This window comes from Diceros bicornis, chromosome 21, assembly GCF_020826845.1.
Source record: "Diceros bicornis minor isolate mBicDic1 chromosome 21, mDicBic1.mat.cur, whole genome shotgun sequence".
Taxonomy (NCBI): domain Eukaryota; kingdom Metazoa; phylum Chordata; class Mammalia; order Perissodactyla; family Rhinocerotidae; genus Diceros; species Diceros bicornis.
The window spans coordinates 32,261,932-32,281,647 of record NC_080760.1 but is presented as its reverse complement, the minus strand read 5'-3'; the positions used below and the strand labels follow the sequence as shown (position 1 = coordinate 32,281,647).

At 35.6% G+C, this 19,716-nt stretch overlaps 1 protein-coding gene across 5 annotated transcripts in view; it reads left to right on the top strand.

The window, feature by feature from the left end:
- TRPS1 (transcriptional repressor GATA binding 1) overlaps nucleotides 1-19,716 on the top strand; it is a 249,904-nt gene that overhangs the window by 24,911 nt on the left and 205,277 nt on the right. For 2 of the 5 annotated variants that reach the window (XM_058564815.1, XM_058564814.1), the window contains exon 2: nucleotides 18,652-18,809. The exons of 2 other annotated variants lie outside the window; for them this stretch is intronic. In XM_058564815.1, the coding sequence (XP_058420798.1) occupies nucleotides 18,773-18,809 (37 nt within the window). In that variant the 5' untranslated portion in view covers nucleotides 18,652-18,772. The remainder of the gene's footprint in view (nucleotides 1-18,651; nucleotides 18,810-19,716) is intronic. One more of the 5 variants, XM_058564816.1, reaches the window with a different exon arrangement.

The window sequence follows — 19,716 nt, the reverse complement described above, 5'->3', positions numbered from 1 at the left end:
TATTTATATTATCTTTATGATTATTATATATGTATACAGTGTTTGTTAATAAGCGTATGTATACTTAAAAAAATACTCATGGGGCCGACCCGGTGGCGCAAGGGATTAAGTGTGCGCGCTCTGCTGCAGCGGCCCGAGGTTCGCCGGTTCGGATCCCAGGCACGCACGAACACACTGCTTGGCAAGCCATGCTGTGGTGGCATCCCATATAAAGTGGAGGAAGATGGGCACCGATGTTAGTCCAGGGCCAGTCTTCCTCAGCAAAAAAAGGGGAGTATTGGCAGATGTTAGCACAGGGCTGATCTCCTCACACACACACACAAAAAATACTCATATTCCTTAGACTTTGGAAATTAAGGAAACTGAAAATAGAGCTTTTCATTTCCACACCATAGTTGTTTTTCAATACAGAGCTTCAGTAATGGGAGCCATTTCTGTATTCTGGTAATTTGATAACCCGTTTTGAAATGCATATGTTGAGCTTGTTGTAATTCCATGTGCCTCTAAGGAAAGGCATGTGAAGGTATAGATTGAAAGAATGAACTGTGGTTGGTCCCTGCAGAGACCCTGCTGCCCCTTTTGGGCAATCTTTAACCTGGCACCCACTAGTGTATTTGGTAAACGGAGTTTTCCGAAATTTAAATGATGTCACATTTGAAAGCGATGCCAAGAAACAACGTGGCAGTTTCTAAATTTTGTGAAGCTAAAATCCCTGGTTGCAAGCAAGAGTACATGTCACAGATGAGTAGTTAGTAATGACTTCAGTTTAGCAGGAAAAGAGCAATTCCCATATGCTGATCCTAGTCTCATAACAAAGAATGTTATAGAAAGATTGCACAGTATTTAACAAGCTGTGAGTTAATGTGACGGTGTCAGTGGATCTAGTTCCAGAAGGATAATCACTTTACCATATTTCTTCAAAAATATTTTAAGTTATACAGAAAGCTTGCTACAAATGGATCCAGACTGTTCCCCACTGCACCCCACCCCCCGGTTTAGGCAGTGATATTGAGTTTAGTTAAACCATTAAATTGCTGAAGACTGCCTGATGCCAAGTACCTGGATAAATAAATCTCATTGTCAAACTCTGAACCTCAGAGGCTTGCCAACTATATAAGGGAGAGTGGGTATAAACAACACTGATACCCCTCGAACCTGAGGTATCCAAGACTTAGTTTTCAGTACGTTCCGAATCACTCTCAATTTGAACCTAGAGTATATCCTTCAACATTTATGGGCACCTTAGAAGTCAAGAAAATGAAGTCAAGTTGCATTGCTTTCAACCCTTTGGAAAATGTGCTGTGGATGGATGGTCTGTGTAATTATAGGTTTGTTATCAACAATTCGTTTCCAAGGCCTTTCCCAGAGACTTGATCTCTTATTCACATTCATATTGGCACTATGATTTCCTTGCTGCTGTGAACTCTGATAAACTGGTGGATTTAATTTTGAATTGTAGACTTGACTGTGTCCCTTTGGTGTTCATCATTTTGCTGTTGCGAAGATTCTGAAAGGCAGGGATGGAGAGGAGTTGGGGAGTGGGGAGAGGGTCTTCCTTCCTTCAGTGATTTAGAAAAAAGTGCATATTCTCCCTCATGAAAAAAGATACCCTTTTTAAATTCAAAGAATGTTGTTTTATCATTCCACTAATGAGACTGTCTCTCTTTTTCCTATTAACATATGTAGTTGAATATTAGGAGAGGGAGGTACACAAAATTAACAATCTGTCATGAAGAATTTCTACAAAGTGCCTTTTATAAAGGTGATTTTTTTCTTTGGAAGCAATTATAAAGTTGATAATTAAATGAAATGCAAATATGATTATGTTTAAATGATATTTTCCAGTCTTCCTATTGTTGAAGTCATTCCCTGGTAACAGACAGTGGAATTAAGGAGTTCTGATACTGTAAATGTATTCGCTACCGCTGCTGAGTATCGACTGCTTTAAGAAGTTAAGGGCTCCTAGTTTGTTAAAAGAGACAATGCTTTTGTATTCAGTGTTTATCACATGAAGCAACATAGGCAACAGACATTCCATTGCCACTATTGGATTTACACTGTACTTTTCGTCTACAAACTGTTTAAGAGAAATATTGATTTAAAGCAAAAATTTCAGTCCCTTTTTTAAAAAGTGAAAACAAGAGAAATAGTCAAATTTACTTTTTGTACCCAAAAATATTTGACTGCCGCCGCCTTCTTTTTTTTTTTATGAGGAAGATTAGCTCTGAGCTAACATCTGTTGCCAATCCTCCTCTTTTTGCTGAGGGATTGGCCTTAGGCTAACATCTGTGCCCATTTTCCTCTACTTTATATGAGACATCCTCACAGCATGGCTTGATAAGCAGTGCGTTGGTCTGTGCCCGGGGTGAACCCCGGGCTGCCGAAGTTGAGCTCGTGAACTTAACTGCTATGCCACCGGGCTGGCACCTGACTGCCTTCTTTTTTAAAATCATATAACGACTGTGAATTTACCTGTTCAAGAAGTACCTCTGGCCTCCCAAAAGATACTGGCATCTTGATGTCATTCTTCATTCAACACATGTAGAGCACGCACTCTGTGTACTACCTGTTAGGAGCTTACGGTCTAGTGGGGGAAGAATGGAAAGTATACCAACAATTATAGCACCCTGCCTTTTACTGTCTGTTCCAGGGTATATTGTCTTGTGCATTTAATTTGTGTCCTCTTCTCTTTTCATTCTCCTTAAAAAATAGCTTTCTTAAATAGACAGGTTATACGTATTATTATAGGAATTAAAACAATCCAGATAAACTCAAAGAAGAGGATAAAAACCTGGCCAGAACCACTCTTGATTTTAGTTTATATATAATCGTTTGAGTGTGTGTGTGTAACTGCGTGTATGTAAGTGTGTGCATTTCTCTCCTTGTTTATCCTGTCCAAGCTTGAAAAAAAGGCGGTTTTGCCAAGAGTTGCTTTGGGAAGTACAAGATCTGCCCACAACTTTTTGCAAGACATATTACCTCAAACTTGAGAACAGTGTCAATTTTGGGGGCTAAAGATGCAATGTTGCCTTGTGCCTAACGGTACCCTCATGGCCTTAACACAGATTCTCAGGTCAACTTGTTTTACTCCTTGTGCCTACATCTTCAGATGCTCTACTACAGAATCTTAGAGTAATTGTTTTGAGTGGGCACAAAGAGGACTATCTGTGCCTAAAAGTGACCTGATTTTGGAGTGCTTCTACTTTAAACTCAAATTCCATCTGAATGGGGAGCAACTGGGAGACTTGAGTAGTTATCAGGAAGTTGTACCTTTAGTACCTAAATCTGAGGTCTGCCAGCTCTTCCTTTCTATAGATCTGGCTTGAAATAAAGAAGTGTGTTGTGTTGAGGTCTTCCTGGCCATTCTTTTCACTACTGACTTACATGGATCAGAATGTACTAGTTGGATCATCACTGAGTTTTCGACCAAGTTCTGAGTGAGCTCCCAATGGGACTAGGAAGATCTGGGATTATTTTGAAAAGCTTGCTTTAAGTTACTTTGGAAAACTTCATAAAATGCTGCAGGTGTAAGAACTTAAGAGTTAGAATGGATTCAGGATGAACAGGGCTAAGAAAACACTAAGTATGAATGGGCAGTTCAGAAACAAACAAATGGGTGTCAAGTGGCTAAGTCAGTTGATTAACTCTATTTTTGTCTTTTCATTAAGGTTGACTAAGTTATTCACTAAATTTCTATAACTTCAGTAAGTTCACTCAACAAATATTTACTAAGCAGTACCTCCTCATTTATAGGTACTGTACTTGGTCATGAGAATATCATCAGTGTGAATGACCACAGGAGAACACTATCCAAGCAGGAATATAATATTGGAGCAGATAAATAAAATGTTAATAGTCCTAACTCCAATTTGAACTATAGAAAGATACAGTGACACATAAATGCCTGAATAACCCAGTATCATTAATGTCTTACAAATGTATATCAGTAACTCCATCCTTTCATCTGAATCAGTAAGATATCTCTGATTTTTTTTTTTATTCTTTCTTTTATGGTCAGAGTTGAGACGTATTTGTTTTTTTTTAAATACATAACAGCTCTTCATTTTTCACCTTTCTTCAGGGTACCCTTCCCACCACTTCTAGTTTAGTTTTCCTGATCTCTTCTATTTAGAAACTTCAAATGGGTTCTGTTTTTTACAACTGCTCCAGCCTCATCAACTGGGATTCGAGATTCTATCTTGAATAGAATCTTTGCAATCACATATTTCAGTAACCCAGATTCTTCACTGTGCCTTCCCATGTGTTTATGTTGGAGAGCAACTCTGTTTCTCTTACACCTATTTGCTGCAATACGGTTTTCTCTTCCCCAGAGCTGTGGAATTCTTATTTCTCCCTCAGGATCATCTCTGTTCTCATCTCCCTTAAATGTTTCCACTGCTGTTGACCACATTGCATTATTTTATTATGAGTGAAAGAAATAGTGGAAATAATAATAAAACTCATAAAAATAATAGGACTTACTGTTTGCCTTCAAGAGAGTTTATTGTTTGCACTGCTAATTCTGGTATAAAATCCTATCTCATTCTCTGTTGTTACTGAGATGTTTACTGTCAGCCTTGTTTCCTTCGCAGAGGGAGCTAGTTTCTTAGGAAGTAATACTTTTCTCTTAAAATTTCTTCTCCTTTTGGTATTCAGCAACATTTCTTAAAACATATTATGTGCTCAATAAATATATGCCTTATGAAGGAATTGATTAGAAATTTTAGGATGAAATGGCCTTGCCCATAAGCAGAATGTATATGTGATATTCAATGTTGCTTTGGTGCTTTATTTTCCAACCTGAGGAACAGGAATGATTTTTTAAACCATTAATACTCAGCGTTTTTGGTGTAGTAAACAAGAACTTTATTGAGAATTAAATGTGCCAACTTGTGCTTCATAGCCAGAATATCAAGCTTTTGGGGAGAGATCAATTTTAAATAAATTTTTTTTTTTTTTTTTTTTTTTTGTGAGGAGATCAGCCCTGAGCTAACATCCGCCAATCCTCCTCTTTTTTTTTTTTTTTGCTGAGGAAGACGGCCCTGGGCTAACATCTGTGCCCATCTTCCTCCACTTTATATGGGACGCCGCCACAGCATGGCTTGCCAAGCAGTGCGTCGGTGTGCGCCCGGGATCCGAACCAGCGAACCCCGGGCCGCCGCAGTGGAGCGCGCGCACTTAACCGCTTGCGCCACCGGGCCGGCCCCTTAAATAAATTTTATATATGCACATATATGTTCATATATGATTATATAAGTGAATATAAATTAATTCAGAATATTTCTGCTTATATTTCTAGGATATATTTCTAGGATTATATTTAATTGCTCATGCTAAGAAACTGTAGGGCTATTGGCACTATCTTATCAGCAGTAAAAAAAGTGCATCAAAACCAGAGAATATTTTTAATATTAAATTAGTTTTTCTCTCAATAATGCTTTTTCCATAACAGAATTACATAGAAATTTTATCCATAATCCAATAGTAAACACTTTGTATAAAGAATTTATCTAAAGTTTTGTGAACATACATGATAAATGAATTGGGTAATATTTTCAGGAAAATAGGAATTCTCCACAGAAATTATGCTTTAATTCCTTATTTTGTAGAGTTGAAAATTTTAACCAGACACCACTGAAATTGCTGTCACCACTTAACCTCTTTCATTTCCGTTAAGAAGCCACCTTCCCTCTTGAGAGAGAATGGGCTTTCCCACATGCTGTTTCTTCTGCCTGAATTACTCAGTTCTCCGTTCACCTGGGCAGCTTCTGCTATCTCTCAGTTTGTAGTCGTGTTTTCCCCCAGAACCCTTTCTTGTTATACTAAGTCTGGATGAGGCACCTCTCTGCCCTGTTTGTTTTTCTTTTCTCTGGCTGGACTGTAAACTCACTGAGGGCTGGCTTCATGCCTGCCTTCTTCACAGTTTATTCTCAGCACCTATCTCAAGGCCCACACAAAAAATTTGTTGAATGAATAAATGTGATATTAATTTATTCTTCATTATAAGCATCAGTTCCCATAGCATATGGTCAGTTTTGTAATAGTTGCACAAAGAAATAGGATTTAGTGCTAAATGAATAGTGATACCAGCAGATACACGTGATCTTGGTTCCTGGAAAAAAATTCTGACAGCAGCTTGTTTGGGTAACGATTTGCAATTTTTTCATGAGAGCGAAGTGAAGGATGCACAAGGGGATAAACTATGGGACAGTTCGACTTGACTAACTTTGTTCTAAGTTTAAGTTACCCAAGCAAAGACTAAAGCAGTCCTCTTTCAAGCAGCGTTCCTGGTCACCAGGAAATATTCTTGGAGGGTGCTATCTTTTAACTTGTTAGCACTATCCAAGGTATTTCATGTGTTTTTTTTCACCATTAGTACACTGGACTGTGGGCATTATTACCTTCCAGAGTGCACCTACTCTTTTAGCTCATTTGCACCATATTGATGGTACTTTGTGAAGAGAATTCCATTTTTATTGCCATAAACTAGAGCAGGATATTTTGGGACCTACAACCTGTTTTTTTCCCCTCCAGAATATGGTAAACATTTAATAGGCTACAATTTTCTTAGAGATTCCTATAATGTCTCACTTTTAATATAATTTGTTCTCTGTCAACATTAAAACAGGCATTCTTAATGTTATGACAAGATTGAAAGTACTGTATGTTACTGTCATGATATATTAACTTTTTCATGAAGTCATTTTGATAATAGTATTTTATTTCCTGAATAGCACCCTGATTTGTAGGCTAAGTAAACAAGGCGTCATTTGCATTTTGAAGATGGTGATACTCTTACCAGATACCAATATTGTTTGTTTAGGTGAACTCTGCAGTAATCTGGTTTTGAAACAACTAGTTAAAACTGTTATTGTGAAGTCGCGTCACAAAAAGTTCAAAAGAATAATGAAGCAGTTAATTTTAAATAATACTGTAGAGTGCCACTATTTTCTAGGCATTGTGTTGTTCCTTTCACAAACATCTTTTCCCATCCATGCGTAAACTTGTTTCCTGTAGTCAGCAGTTAAATGTATAGAGCATTAATGCTTTGACGTTGGAACTCATAACAGCGTTAGAAGCTTCGGGACCAGCCAACCAGTTCGTATTCTGTATAAACCAAAGGTTGTTAAGCTTGTTTAGGTCACTGTATTCTCGCACTTTATGGTTCTCTTTGAGTAACTCCATGAAATGGTGTTAAATTATCATATCATACAAACCTGCAGCAATTTCTGTAGGATAAAATTTAATCATATTATATCTGTTTTTCCCTACAAAGCAAATACCACATGCCACATGAAATAATTTTAAATAGTATCTTCAAGTTCTCTGTTAATGTTTGTGTGCTGCTTGTTTATTCTTTTTTAGAAGCCACGTGATAATAGAAGCCAAAGTCTTAAGAAAATATTAACCAGGTGGAAAGTTTAAAACTGATAGAATTTTACCTATTAACTTATCTTTTTATGCAAGATGAGAAACACTCATCATTATTCGATTGTGAGATGGAATACCTTATGACATAGATTGAGAGCAACTACCTTAGGTGAAGGTAGAATCTGCCACACTTCATTTAAACACAGCATTTATTCAGCCTTATAAAAATACTCAGAATTTCGATGTGCAAATTCATTCTCTGAAAAAGCTACCGTATTGTTTTATTGGCTGTTTTTCATCTTTTCCACCCAGTCTTCTAAGGTAAGCAGGTTACTTTAACCCCTTTTCAGTTTCAGTTTTTTCCTCCGTAAAATAGGGCTAATAGATTTTATGGAGGCCTTCAGCGAGGACTAAATGAGGAAACGTTGTGAGTCCAAAGGCAAATGGCTGGTCCATAATAAGTACTCAACAAATATTAGTTCTCTTCCACCTTCACGTAGCTTGTCTCTGTGGCCTGATTGATGCAGTGTATCCTGATGACACATTTAATAACTGCTGATATGTGTCTTTGCTTTGCCTCCTTCCAGCACCACCACTGCCAACATCAGAGTCCAAGACAGCTCTCCTCTCTCCTGTTTCCTTGTCTCTCTTATCTCCTCCTTCTTAGGCTGTCTGTTGCTTTTTGCTCTTGTTTTTTTGCCCCTGACCTCTTTTTAAACCTTTGGCCCTTTCAAATCTCTTTTGTCCAGAACTTTTTTTTTCCTTCTCTCTTCATTTCTCTTTTTTCTTCTACCGTCTTGTTGCCTACTTTGGCACGTCCGGGCTTTTTGTGCCCTGCAGCTCAGCTGGAGTAGCCAGTGGCAGCATTCCACTCCATTGGATGGCTTGGTTGGCCCATCAGAATATAGCAGCCGAAAGGTTTCTTTTCAATATATGACTCCGTGGTGCCTGCAGAGTAATTGATGTTTCACCAAAAAATCACACACACACACGTGCGCGCGCGCACTTTATTTAGCTGAAAAACGCACAAATCGTTAAGTCTATAGATCAATGAATTATTACAAAATAAATACACTTGTGTAACTATCCCTCTTCTCAACAAATAGCCCATTGCCAGTACCCTGCAAGCCTCCTTGTGCCCCATCCTGTTCTCTGTTCCCTTCCTTCCCACGAGAATTAATCACCCTCCTCACTGATCACCCTTTAGATTGGTTTTGCTTGATTTTGAACTTTACATGCATTAAAGTACAGCATTCATATGCATTAAAAGTATTCATTCTTTTGTATCTGGCATCTCACACTCAACATCACGTTTGTGAAATTCATCCATGTTGTTCTATGTAGTTTATTTTTATTGCAGTGTAATATTCTTTTGTATGACTGCACATTCCATTGTATAGTCATACACCACAAGTTTTTTTTTTTTTTTTTTTTTTTGTGAGGAAGGTCAGCCCTGATCTAACATCCATGCTAATCCTCCTCTTTTTGCTGAGCAAGACCGGCTCTGAGCTAACATCTATTGCCAACCCTCCTCCTTTTTTTTCCCCAAGGCCCCAGTAGATAGCTGTATGTCATAGTTGCACATCCTTCTAGTTGCTGTATGTGGGACGCAGCCTCAGCATGGCCAGACAAGTGGTGTGTCAGTGCGCGCCCAGGATGCGAACCCGGGCCACCAGTAGCAGAGCGTGCGCACTTAACCGCTAAGCCACCGGGCCGGCCTACACCCCACAAGTTTTTAATCTATGCTACTGCTGATGTACATTTTGGTTGTTTGCAGTTTTGACCATTCAAATTATGGTGCTATGAGCATTCTTGTGAATGCATGTGTATGTGTGTGTGTGTGTGCGCGCGTGTGCAGGCATCCACGCGCATGCACTCATTTTTAAATTGAGCTTCTGGTTTTATGTTATTTCAGATGCTTTAAGTTGCTGGGAGTCTAGTCCAGATGTTTGAGACTCTTTGGTCTTTGGTGTCCCAGTCTATTCCTTTAAAAGACAAGCTTTTATTTATTTTTATATATTATGCTATTAGTACAGAATACTTTGGATTTTGGAATGTTAGAGAATGCATGCTGAAAAATTTGTAAATAAAATTTATATTTATATAAATGCATGTAATTATCATAAATATATATTAAATACATTAAATACCATATATTCATATATAGATTATAAATAATCATGCAGATATATGAATGTATAAAATTAATTTTACTGATTACAGTAACATTAATAATAATTCTTCTATAAAGAATTACTATATAGAGTATGCTTTATTTTTTAATGAACCTTCCTCTATGATTCACACAGATATTTTCAATAGGCAGTTATGTAGACATATATAGAACCCGAATTAAACCAATATAGTTGTGATTCACAGTTTTAAAAAATAAGTTTAATAATTTTTATTTCTCAATACTTATGCATTTATTGCCCTAAGACCGTAGATCCAGTGCTATGATATCTGACTCTTTTTTCAGCCCAAATAAAGACAAAATTAATGCTTTGAGTCCCTGTATGTCTTGATTTGGTTTGTTATTAATTATGTCGATGAGACAACTTTAGTATTATTCTGGCTTTTATTCTCAGGAGTCTACTTAATGTCAAGCGATTCAGGCCTGCTTTAAAGAGATAAGCAATATGCAGAAATTTCTAAGTGTGCTAGCATCCGTCTATCCGAAAAGAACTTGTGTGAATGCCTACTCACTTCTGTAGTAGGCCAGTCTTAGTGGGGAGGCCCATATTATTATCACTGAACTTTTTAAAAACTTGTATGTCTCCTGCCCCAATATGCTACTCCATTTCTCTCTAATAATCGTCATAGTGTGCCATTGTTAATGATGGAAGTGTGTTCTAGCCTCAGATGTATTGCACTTGGGAAAAGCTTGAGAATTGTTGATATCATATGGGTATTTAAGTATATGAATTACTTTGTAACAATTTTTTATTAACAGTCACATATGAATGAATATTAATATTTTGAATTAACATTAATATTATTAATAATGATATTTTCTGGTCTGAAGGACTTCATAGTCTGGTGAGGTAGCCTAAAACATAAACACGTAATTACATTGTGTTGTGGGCAAGTACCTTAAAAGGAGACATGCATAAATGGCCACAGATCATAGTGGGGAAGACTCACTTTTGCTTGGGGGAATTGCAGAGGGCTTTGTAGAAGTGAATCCATTTAGAGACTTGGATAATTTAGTAACCTTAGTGATGTGCTAGGTGTTATGAGTCAAATTCTAAAGTTAGAATAACCTAATAGTCCATGAGACTATTGGGAAGATTGTATATTTGCTTGACACAACTATAGAACCAATGAAGTACATTTCATGGCAGTCTTTGTAAAATGGTGTCTGGTGGATAATACTCTCTTAGAAGTTTCTTAAAGTGCTATCACTTTTATATCTATGAATGCATTGCTTTCACTTTTATATCTACGAATGCGTTGCTTAGCTGTTGTTCATAAAAACACTAGAGAGTTTGTGAGAAATATAATGGGAAACCCAGTGGTCTAGCATGGCTTTAGAATCCTTCAGACCCAGCTTTTCCATGTGCTAGATCTATGACGTAGACAAGTGATTTAACTTTTCTAGATCTTAGTTGCTTCATCTGTAAAATGTGGATAGTAATAGAATCTTACTCAAAGAATTGTTAATAAAAATGTAAATCAAATGAGATAACACACTCTTGGCGTAGTGCCTGGCTCATAGTAACAATTACATGTAAATTTTTGTTATTAACGAAAAATTCGGGTTATAATATACATCAACATTCACGATTGTGAGCCTAAAAAAAGTCTAGTTCTCACTTTTGATGTCTTTCAACATTCAATTACATTTTGAAGGAACTACTTGTAAAACACCTGAATCTGGAATTATATACATAGTTTTTCCCTTATTCTGTTATGATAGGTGTCCACAGCAAGAATGATGGAGAAAAAAAATTACTAATTGAAGTGCAGGTGGTGAAAATCTTTTCTAAAGGTGTGTGTGTTTAGATAGATTCTTAAGTTTATATTGAACTTGAATGGGAAGATTGACTAGATTACCTATTTAAAATATTTGATGAATGAACTAATTTCTGCCCGAATTCCACACCCCACACATACATATCAAATCGCTCTTCTTTGTCTCTAGGTGAATGAGTAAGGTAGGAGCTGTGGGGCCCAGGAGTAACCTGGATATATGGTTGTCCTCTCAGACTTAAACCTCACTGTGACCTCACCACCATGTCTGGCTTTGTGTTTAAAATTAACTTCAAATTAATTCTCTGGTTCAGATTTACTTCAGCATCTACCTAGCTTATTTTTATTTTTCAAGTTATTTTTAATCTTTGGTTTAGTCTTTGGGGGAAGGGAGAATGCAATAATAATAAAACAAAATCCAACAGCCCATAAAGCTAGAGCCTGAGATTTGCAAGGGTGAGATGGGAGGCTGCTCTCTTTACACGTAATTTCTCTTCTTCTGCATCACCCAGAAACATGAGCCGGACTGACATTAAGCTATACTACAAAAGGATGCAATCCTAGACTGGGTCCACACTGGACACATGTTTCCTGACTGTGGTCTAGGCGTTGGTTTTCTATCCTTTGTTAACGGTATGGGTGAATCTGGAGTCGGAGACTGAGTAGAGTTGAGAGCATTGGGATTTATTAATAACTAGAGAGGAGCATGTGGGCTAGACATATTCTGATGGTAATTATATGAACTGTAGGTCGCTCAGTGCAATCCTGGGTCGATCTTGCACCTCTTTCCGTATACGATATTTCATTAAACTCTTTGCCTTATTTTGCTTCCTGACTTAATTTTAATCTGATAAAATTTAAGTTATTATGAAAGAAGGAGACAAATTTAGTATACAAGGTGGTAGTGTTTTAAATTGATTAACTGTGGTGGACAGCATTAGAAACAATAATTGAAAAAAATTAGGGCTTCTTTTTGCAATGATATCTGTATAAACTATTTAGCTCAGAGATAAAATTGGGCTTGTACCCATATATGTTTATGCATGTGTATTCTGGACATCTGAGATCATATTGTACATAGATGTTTATCTCCTGCCTTTTTTCACTCAATTTTCTACCATGGCTGTGATCCTCTGCCATTACACATTGTTTTAAAATACTGATTCTAAATCTTTCATGATAATGGATCATGATCTTCTTTTAATGTTGATAACCGTGCTAGAAATAAAACAAAAACAAAAACAAACCCTTCAGAATGGTCCACTTCAGATCAAAGTATCATAGTTTTCTTGCCAAGTTAATGAAGGAATGCTGTTTTGTTTAAAAATGTTACGTATTCTTTAAAATCAGTAATTTTCTTCCTTGAAAATTACTGTTGAGAGCAGCATCTCCCACTGTGTTCAGTGGAACATTAGTTTTGTTGGTAAGAGGCATTATGTGACATAAAGCCAGATGAGATTGGGAAATTCCAATCCAACTTGAACAGACTCTCCACGCTATGACCCCTAGGACTTACAGAGCTGTAATCGCTAATGTGCATTGTGGATCTCTGAAGAGGGGATATAAAGTATACAGTTTCCACTATACTTAATTTGACCAAGTAACCTCTTCACATTTCTTTTTTTGAAGCTAATATCATGAGAAGAATGCAGAGAAAATTCTTGCATTTCTTGTCATCTGTACCTAAACAATTACTCTAGTAAAATCCCAGACAGAGCCTAGCTAAACTCGAGGTGAGCATAGGCAGAATGTCCTGAGATAACAGTTGATTCAAAAAAAGTTCTTACAGCTGAAGATTTCTAAGCCTGTTACCTACCCAAATTATGAAAGGATTGTGTGTGTACTTTGTTTTTTTTTTTCCCTACGTAAAACTTTTCTCATCCTAGGAGTCAGGAAAAAGTGGTTTAGCTTATTCTGTTATCAAAACTTGCTTTCCAATTTTAAAATGCTTTCCATTTAAAAAATGATCCGTTTTCTTTGGAAAATGTCAATATACTTAGCGAAAGAGTTCGTGTCGTGTGTGTGTATTCATTACACACTGTGAAAGATATCCATCAGTACTATTTATTACTTTAAATGGACTTTTAAAAATACGTACAGAACAAAGATCCCTGGCCCTTGGAACTTATATATATAGTGACACTCTGAATTTATTTCTAATTCTTTCATTGTGTGTGTGCATTTGCTGATTCCTCGTGATATTTGTGCCTTACCTGTTGGACACTCTTGTGGTTTGCACGTTGGACTATTGGTCCTCAGATGGGTGAGGCCTTTTAAGCTGCTTCTTGTGGTACCTTAGAGATGAGCACAGTGGTTTGCAAGTTACTTAGCGGATTCATGAGCAAGAACTGTTGCATATGATAGTGCAAACTTACTTCCCTTCCCTTTGGCTATTTAACATATATATATTTAACACACATATATGTTATATGTAATATATAAATATTATATATATATTATATATAACATAAATATTATATATGTTAAATAATTATAGTTAACACACACATATATGTGTTAAAATATATGTGTATCTTACCAGTGTAAGCTCTTGATATGCCTTCACAACATTTGTTTTGATCTTGTGTCTAGTTTGGAACTCTTAAAAACAATTAACCAAAACCTTGCCTAATACACTCAGCTTACCAGTGCTTTGAAGACAGTGAGCATTCTTATCGAATCTTCGTGGTAGGCTTCCGTTAGATTCACTATACTCTATATTCGCCTTAATTTACAAAGTGAATTTACAGTCATTGACACAGATTTCTTATGGGAGAACGAGAACTGTGACCGATGTTAGCCAGTTATATTGCTGGACTGAGTTAATAATTGAGGTTTTCTTTTCTATTGAATAACAAATTGGAAAACAGACAGAGCAACACTGATAGATTAAAATTAAGCTACCTTTAATATACAAAGATATTTTTCGGCAAATGTTGGGAAGAAAGTCAAAGGCATTCCTACAAAGCACAATACTCATTATTTTTGTTATCAAAGGAAATCTAATTGACATACGAATAAAATATCAATTCACATCGTAACCATCGAGATAAAGAGATGCATTTATATTTTTCCATAAGCTCTTCTTTCTGAACTTAAGTGCTGTGTTTCGCTCTTTGCCCATGGACCAGTTGAAATAGTCTATGTTTGACAAAGAAGGAGGGATGAGGTTGAGCCTTACCCATGTACACATGCAAAGTCAGATTGGCCTGTTTGAATCAACAGTTGTCACTGTAGATTATTTTAATTGTTTTTTTTTTTCTTTGAGAGGAAAACAAAAGGAAAAATGACATGTGGGGAAATGAATGGTAATGTTTCTTAATTTGCTTAGTGAAATTGTGATCTTATTCAAATCAGAGTTTTTAATACATTTGCCTCTCACCTGTTATGAAAGGAAAAATAATTAGTTCCCCTTTCCTTTTGATAATCCATGACGTATATTTGCTCTATTTTAGTTACCCTGTGTAGTGACATAGGCGCATGCTTCGTTTTTTCCAGATTATATTCTACAGTTTCAATTAGACTTCTAGCATAAAGTCTTTAAAAGCAAAAAAAAAAAGTTGTAATGTTCTTATAAAGGTAAAATAGTTAATGAAATTCTTTCTCCAAGATGTATATGGGTATTAGATAGAGACTCATTTTGGCAAATATGACATTATTACTTGCTTAACAGACTATCTCCTTTTACCTAGACTAGTACATTTGAAATGAGATATTTAAAATATAGAGAGCATCACATGATGAAATAAAAGCTAATAAAATGTGTTTGGGCCAGCATCAAAACTCTTTGAAATAGGATATGTAAATAGCGTGCATTTTATCTCAGAGAGGCTCGGGTTAGTTCTAGTGTCCAGGTGACTATTCATGGACTTTGTGCTCTGAAGCATATGTTAATAGAAGGGATCATTTTGGATTAATTTGATGTGAATTAATAAGAGATTTATTTGATGGGAGTTGTTTGAAGGTGATGACATTTAAATCTCAACAGGATTTAAGATGTCCAAAAATACCTTTAAAGATTCAGGGACAATCAATTCAGAGAGAGCAAATTAAATGGACATGGATGGCAAAGAACAGGATCTGACATTGGGTTTATGAAGTTTGGAGCAGTTTACAAAAAAAAGCGATCTGCCGTTGAAGTCTTGCCCTGGAATCTGAAGAAATAAAAGACATTCAGACTGTTTCAGCAATTCTTGGGTTTGTGAATTGGATAAACAGTGTTCTCTTGCATTTTATAGTTCACTTAAGCAATCTGATTTTGATCTGTATATATGGAGTAGACAGGATTCAAGTGTTTTTTTTTTTTTTCCTAAACCAATGAGCAAACACATATGTTCTTTACAAACTGAACTTTATATGTTGTTCATATGGAAGCTATCTAGTTTGCCATGGCCCCAAGACTTGACCTTCCTTTTACTCTGCTATCACTTGTTTAATTCTTTAAATTCTTTGTGGGGGACTTTTGATCAAAAGAAACAATTTGCTAGTTTTTTTCTTTTTAATTTTTTTATAAAAGCTACATGAAATGAGTAATTAATAACTCAGTACTCATAGGCTGTTGATACAACCAAGCATGGGAAAAGCATATATTAAGGAGAAGACTATTATGTCTTTTCTTTTTGTGTTAAGCTTTGATTGCAGACGCTTGAAAGTTTTATTATCTGGAAAAACAATAAGAAAATGTCATCTGGTATGATATATTATGATGATAACAACTGCTACTTTTAATAAAAATCATACTCGGCAGAATTGGAGACTGAGGTCAAGTTACACCTCCAAGTTACACTAATCTTGCTCCCCTAACTTTTTAGTCTTGTTCAGGTTTTATATATATAAAGGGGTGTGTGTGTGTGTGTGTGTGTGTGTGTGTGTGTGTGTGTGTGTGTGTGTGTAGAGAGAAAGAGAAAAGGATTTATCAATTGGAAGTTGAAATTATATTTGGAAAGATACTCAAAAGTTTTATTTTCTTTGAGAAAGAGGGGTTCCTTATAATCTTTTTCTTTGCTTTTTAAAAATATCTTCCTTTCTCTTAAATTAATGACCAGTAATAAAGTTATCTTGCTAGATACATTCGGCATGTAGCTGATGCTGGATGTAAACTAAAAAAACATTTATTTTCCTTAATGTTGGAGGAAATAAGTAACTGAGTGAATGGTAGGCATTAGTGGTATTTATGTCACCCTTAGTTGTTGATGGTTTAATATTTTATGGTCTTTCAAGGAAATTAGATAAAGATTTTCTAAGGTAAAGCTAAAGTACTTAAGCCATTAACCAGAACCATTATGTAGTCTTAGAGGCAGGGGGCAGTTTAGAAATAATTTATTGTAATTCCCTCATTTTGTACAGATAAGAACAGAGCCTCAGAGAAGTGAAGGGGCTTGCCCTTGATTACATCAGTAGGTGATTCGAATCAGATTCAGAAACTGGACACGTGGTTGCTGTACCATTCTTCCTCCTTAGGTTTTGATTCTTTGTTTAGTGTCAAGATGCTACCGAGAACATAGAATTTACATCCCTTATCTTCGAGGAGTTTCTTCTCTAATGGAAATAAATCCTAGTTCTCATCTGTGTTGGATGGATGTGTGATCTCAGCTCCCCTTTTAAATAACCGTGGTAGTTGATTTCTTTGGTTGAATAGTTCTTTTGATTATCTATTGCAAGGTTATTTGGAGCAAGTGTATTTCATAAATGTGTGTGTATTTATATATATTTATAACACATATATATGAAATAAAACTAAATTATTAATGTTTAATTCTGAATATCTAGGTAATAATAGAAAATTCAGATTTCTTTGCTGTGAAGGTGCCATCCTGAGAACATGAGTCACAGTTTCCTACACAAGAAGGATTTTTTTCTTATATATTTAAGCATTTTAATCAGTGAGATAAAGTACTTACTAGAATTATATTTTAAGCTCTAATGCTGATTATTTCCATTGCATAAACCTGTCTAAATGATACTGTAACATAAACCCTTTTACTAGAAATGCAAAGAAAGCTTTTAGATTTAAGTTTTAATTTAGAAGGAAATAATTAAAAATAGAAATTTAGCTTTTGCAAATGGAATGTCTTACATCTGAGTAATGAAAATTAATACAAATAGAGCATTTTTAGGAAGCTAAATATATTTTTAAGCTGCTTAAATATCTTGGCACATAATATGCATTCACGTTATATCCGCCTTTAAAGGAGCATCATGTGTGTGTATAGGTGGAGAATGATGTAAGTATGGGCATGCTCACTATTCCACCCCCCCCCCCAACAAGCCCCCGGGTCAGTTTTTTATCTCACAATTAAATAGAGGACTGAATTTAGCGATTAAGCAATTTTGAGCCTTGTTAATCTCATTTAGATTCTTCAACGCCTCTTCGTCCAGTTCACTTTTAGCCCCATGGCTAAATGGTTGTTTATAGTAGACCTACTGTAACTGGCATTTTGAACATTTTTGGTAGTCAGTATGAGGGATATTGCTATATAGTAGAATGAAAAAGTTTAAAATAGAGTTGCCAAAACTCTATTTTATGATGACTAAGGCTCATTGATGTGATTTATATATATATATAGATTTATATGTATATAGTACATCTTTCTGTATATTTATAGTACATGTGTTTTATTATGACCGTTAATGCAATATCTGCCTCAATGATTTCATTCAAATAATAAAAAATGATGGTTTAAAGCTGGTTCAATCACAGTTCTACAATCTCATTAAGTGAAAAAAAGAATATTAAAAATAGCTAAAAAGATAACGTGTCATAGTGCTTAATGTTTCTGTAACTCTTGGTAAGGCTTATGTGGATCCGATGCAGAGCCACTGATGGCATTGAAATAGTTCTTTTCTCAGCCACGTGTATACACTGGTACTATGAGTCTAGAAGAGCCTGGCCATGGGTACCACTTGTCTTCAGCTATGACTGTGCAATATCAGCAAGTCCATTTTGTATCTTTCCCAGAAGCATGTCCCCTCCCTGTTTACTAATTAAGATCTGTTATTCTCACCCTAATGAAGGTAAGTATTATGGTCCTTAGGTTCAGGGGGTTTTAGAGGCTAAATAATTTCATCAACATCAGAGTCTGGTGTGGAAATGATTTCTATAATCTGTTATATGATGTTCCTCTTCCTGCTGCTTTATTAAAACCCAAAGGAGGGAGAAGATCTTGCTTGAGGTTTGCTCATGCCTTTATCAGGTATCTTTCAAGCAGCTGACGGTGCTGGCATATTCATATGTTTTAGGTGTGATATGTTAAAGTATGTTTACATCATTTAGGAAGGAAAATATTTTTTTTTTGTTTTGTTTTACAGATGTACAGATCAGCTCTCAAAATGTCTTCTGTGTCTTCCGAGCGTCTTCTAAGACAATTGCATTAGCCTCCTGCTAGTTGACTAATAGAATTAATAATTGTAAAAAGCACTCTAAAGCCACATGCCTTATGAAGTCAATGCTGGGTATGATTTTACAAGTATGTGATCTATTTTTTCAAGTGAAAATGTTAACTGGAAAAGTTCTTGGCACACAGTAAAACATCGTGCAATCTGTTATTTGTCTTAAAGATAATAACTTGAGGGTGGCTATAGTCTTATGGTATCTAACTTATGACTTGTTAGGGGAGTTTCTTCCACTTAGAAGTATTGCAAATGTGCTTATATTTACATAATATGTCATTCTGAAAAATTAGGGTGTTATAATTCCAGTAAAAAATTATTTTTTCTATAACTACTTCAAAGTATAGTCAACTAAATTAACCACAATATTTTTTTTAAAAAAGCAACTAAAAAGAACATGCCCCTTCTCCCTACAACAAAAAATAAAACCCAAATGACCTTTCTGATACTTCTTTGAAGTTTTAGCATTAAAAACATTCTTTGCGATGTATATTATTATTAAGGGCTCTATTCAGCCTAAGGAGTCAGTGAGTTGTGTGGGTTCTAAAGGTCTATTCTTCAGTGGAAGAAGGAACTGAAATTTGAAAGGATGATTTAATTAAATCATATTTTCTCTCAGTCACTGTAGATGTTGGTTGAGTAGTTTTTAAACTGTGACCCATTACTTTTCATGATAATGATAAATCAGCAAGATCCAATGTTTTGTGTTCTGAAAAATAATTTTTTCAATATTAACGTGTTTATATCTCTTCACTTTTAAGTATTTTATCTTTGTTCTCTTGCTATGTAAAATGTGGCTGTTTTTCTAATCACTTTGACATTAATATATGGGCAGAACCATTTTCTCTTCATTTTGGTGGAAGGATAATCTTAATAAATTGGATTATTTCATCCTCATTTCTTCACGAATCCTGCCTTTCATATAGATTTTTATCTTTTCTGTGTAACCTTATTTATTTCATTTTGGTATGTCATTGTTAAATT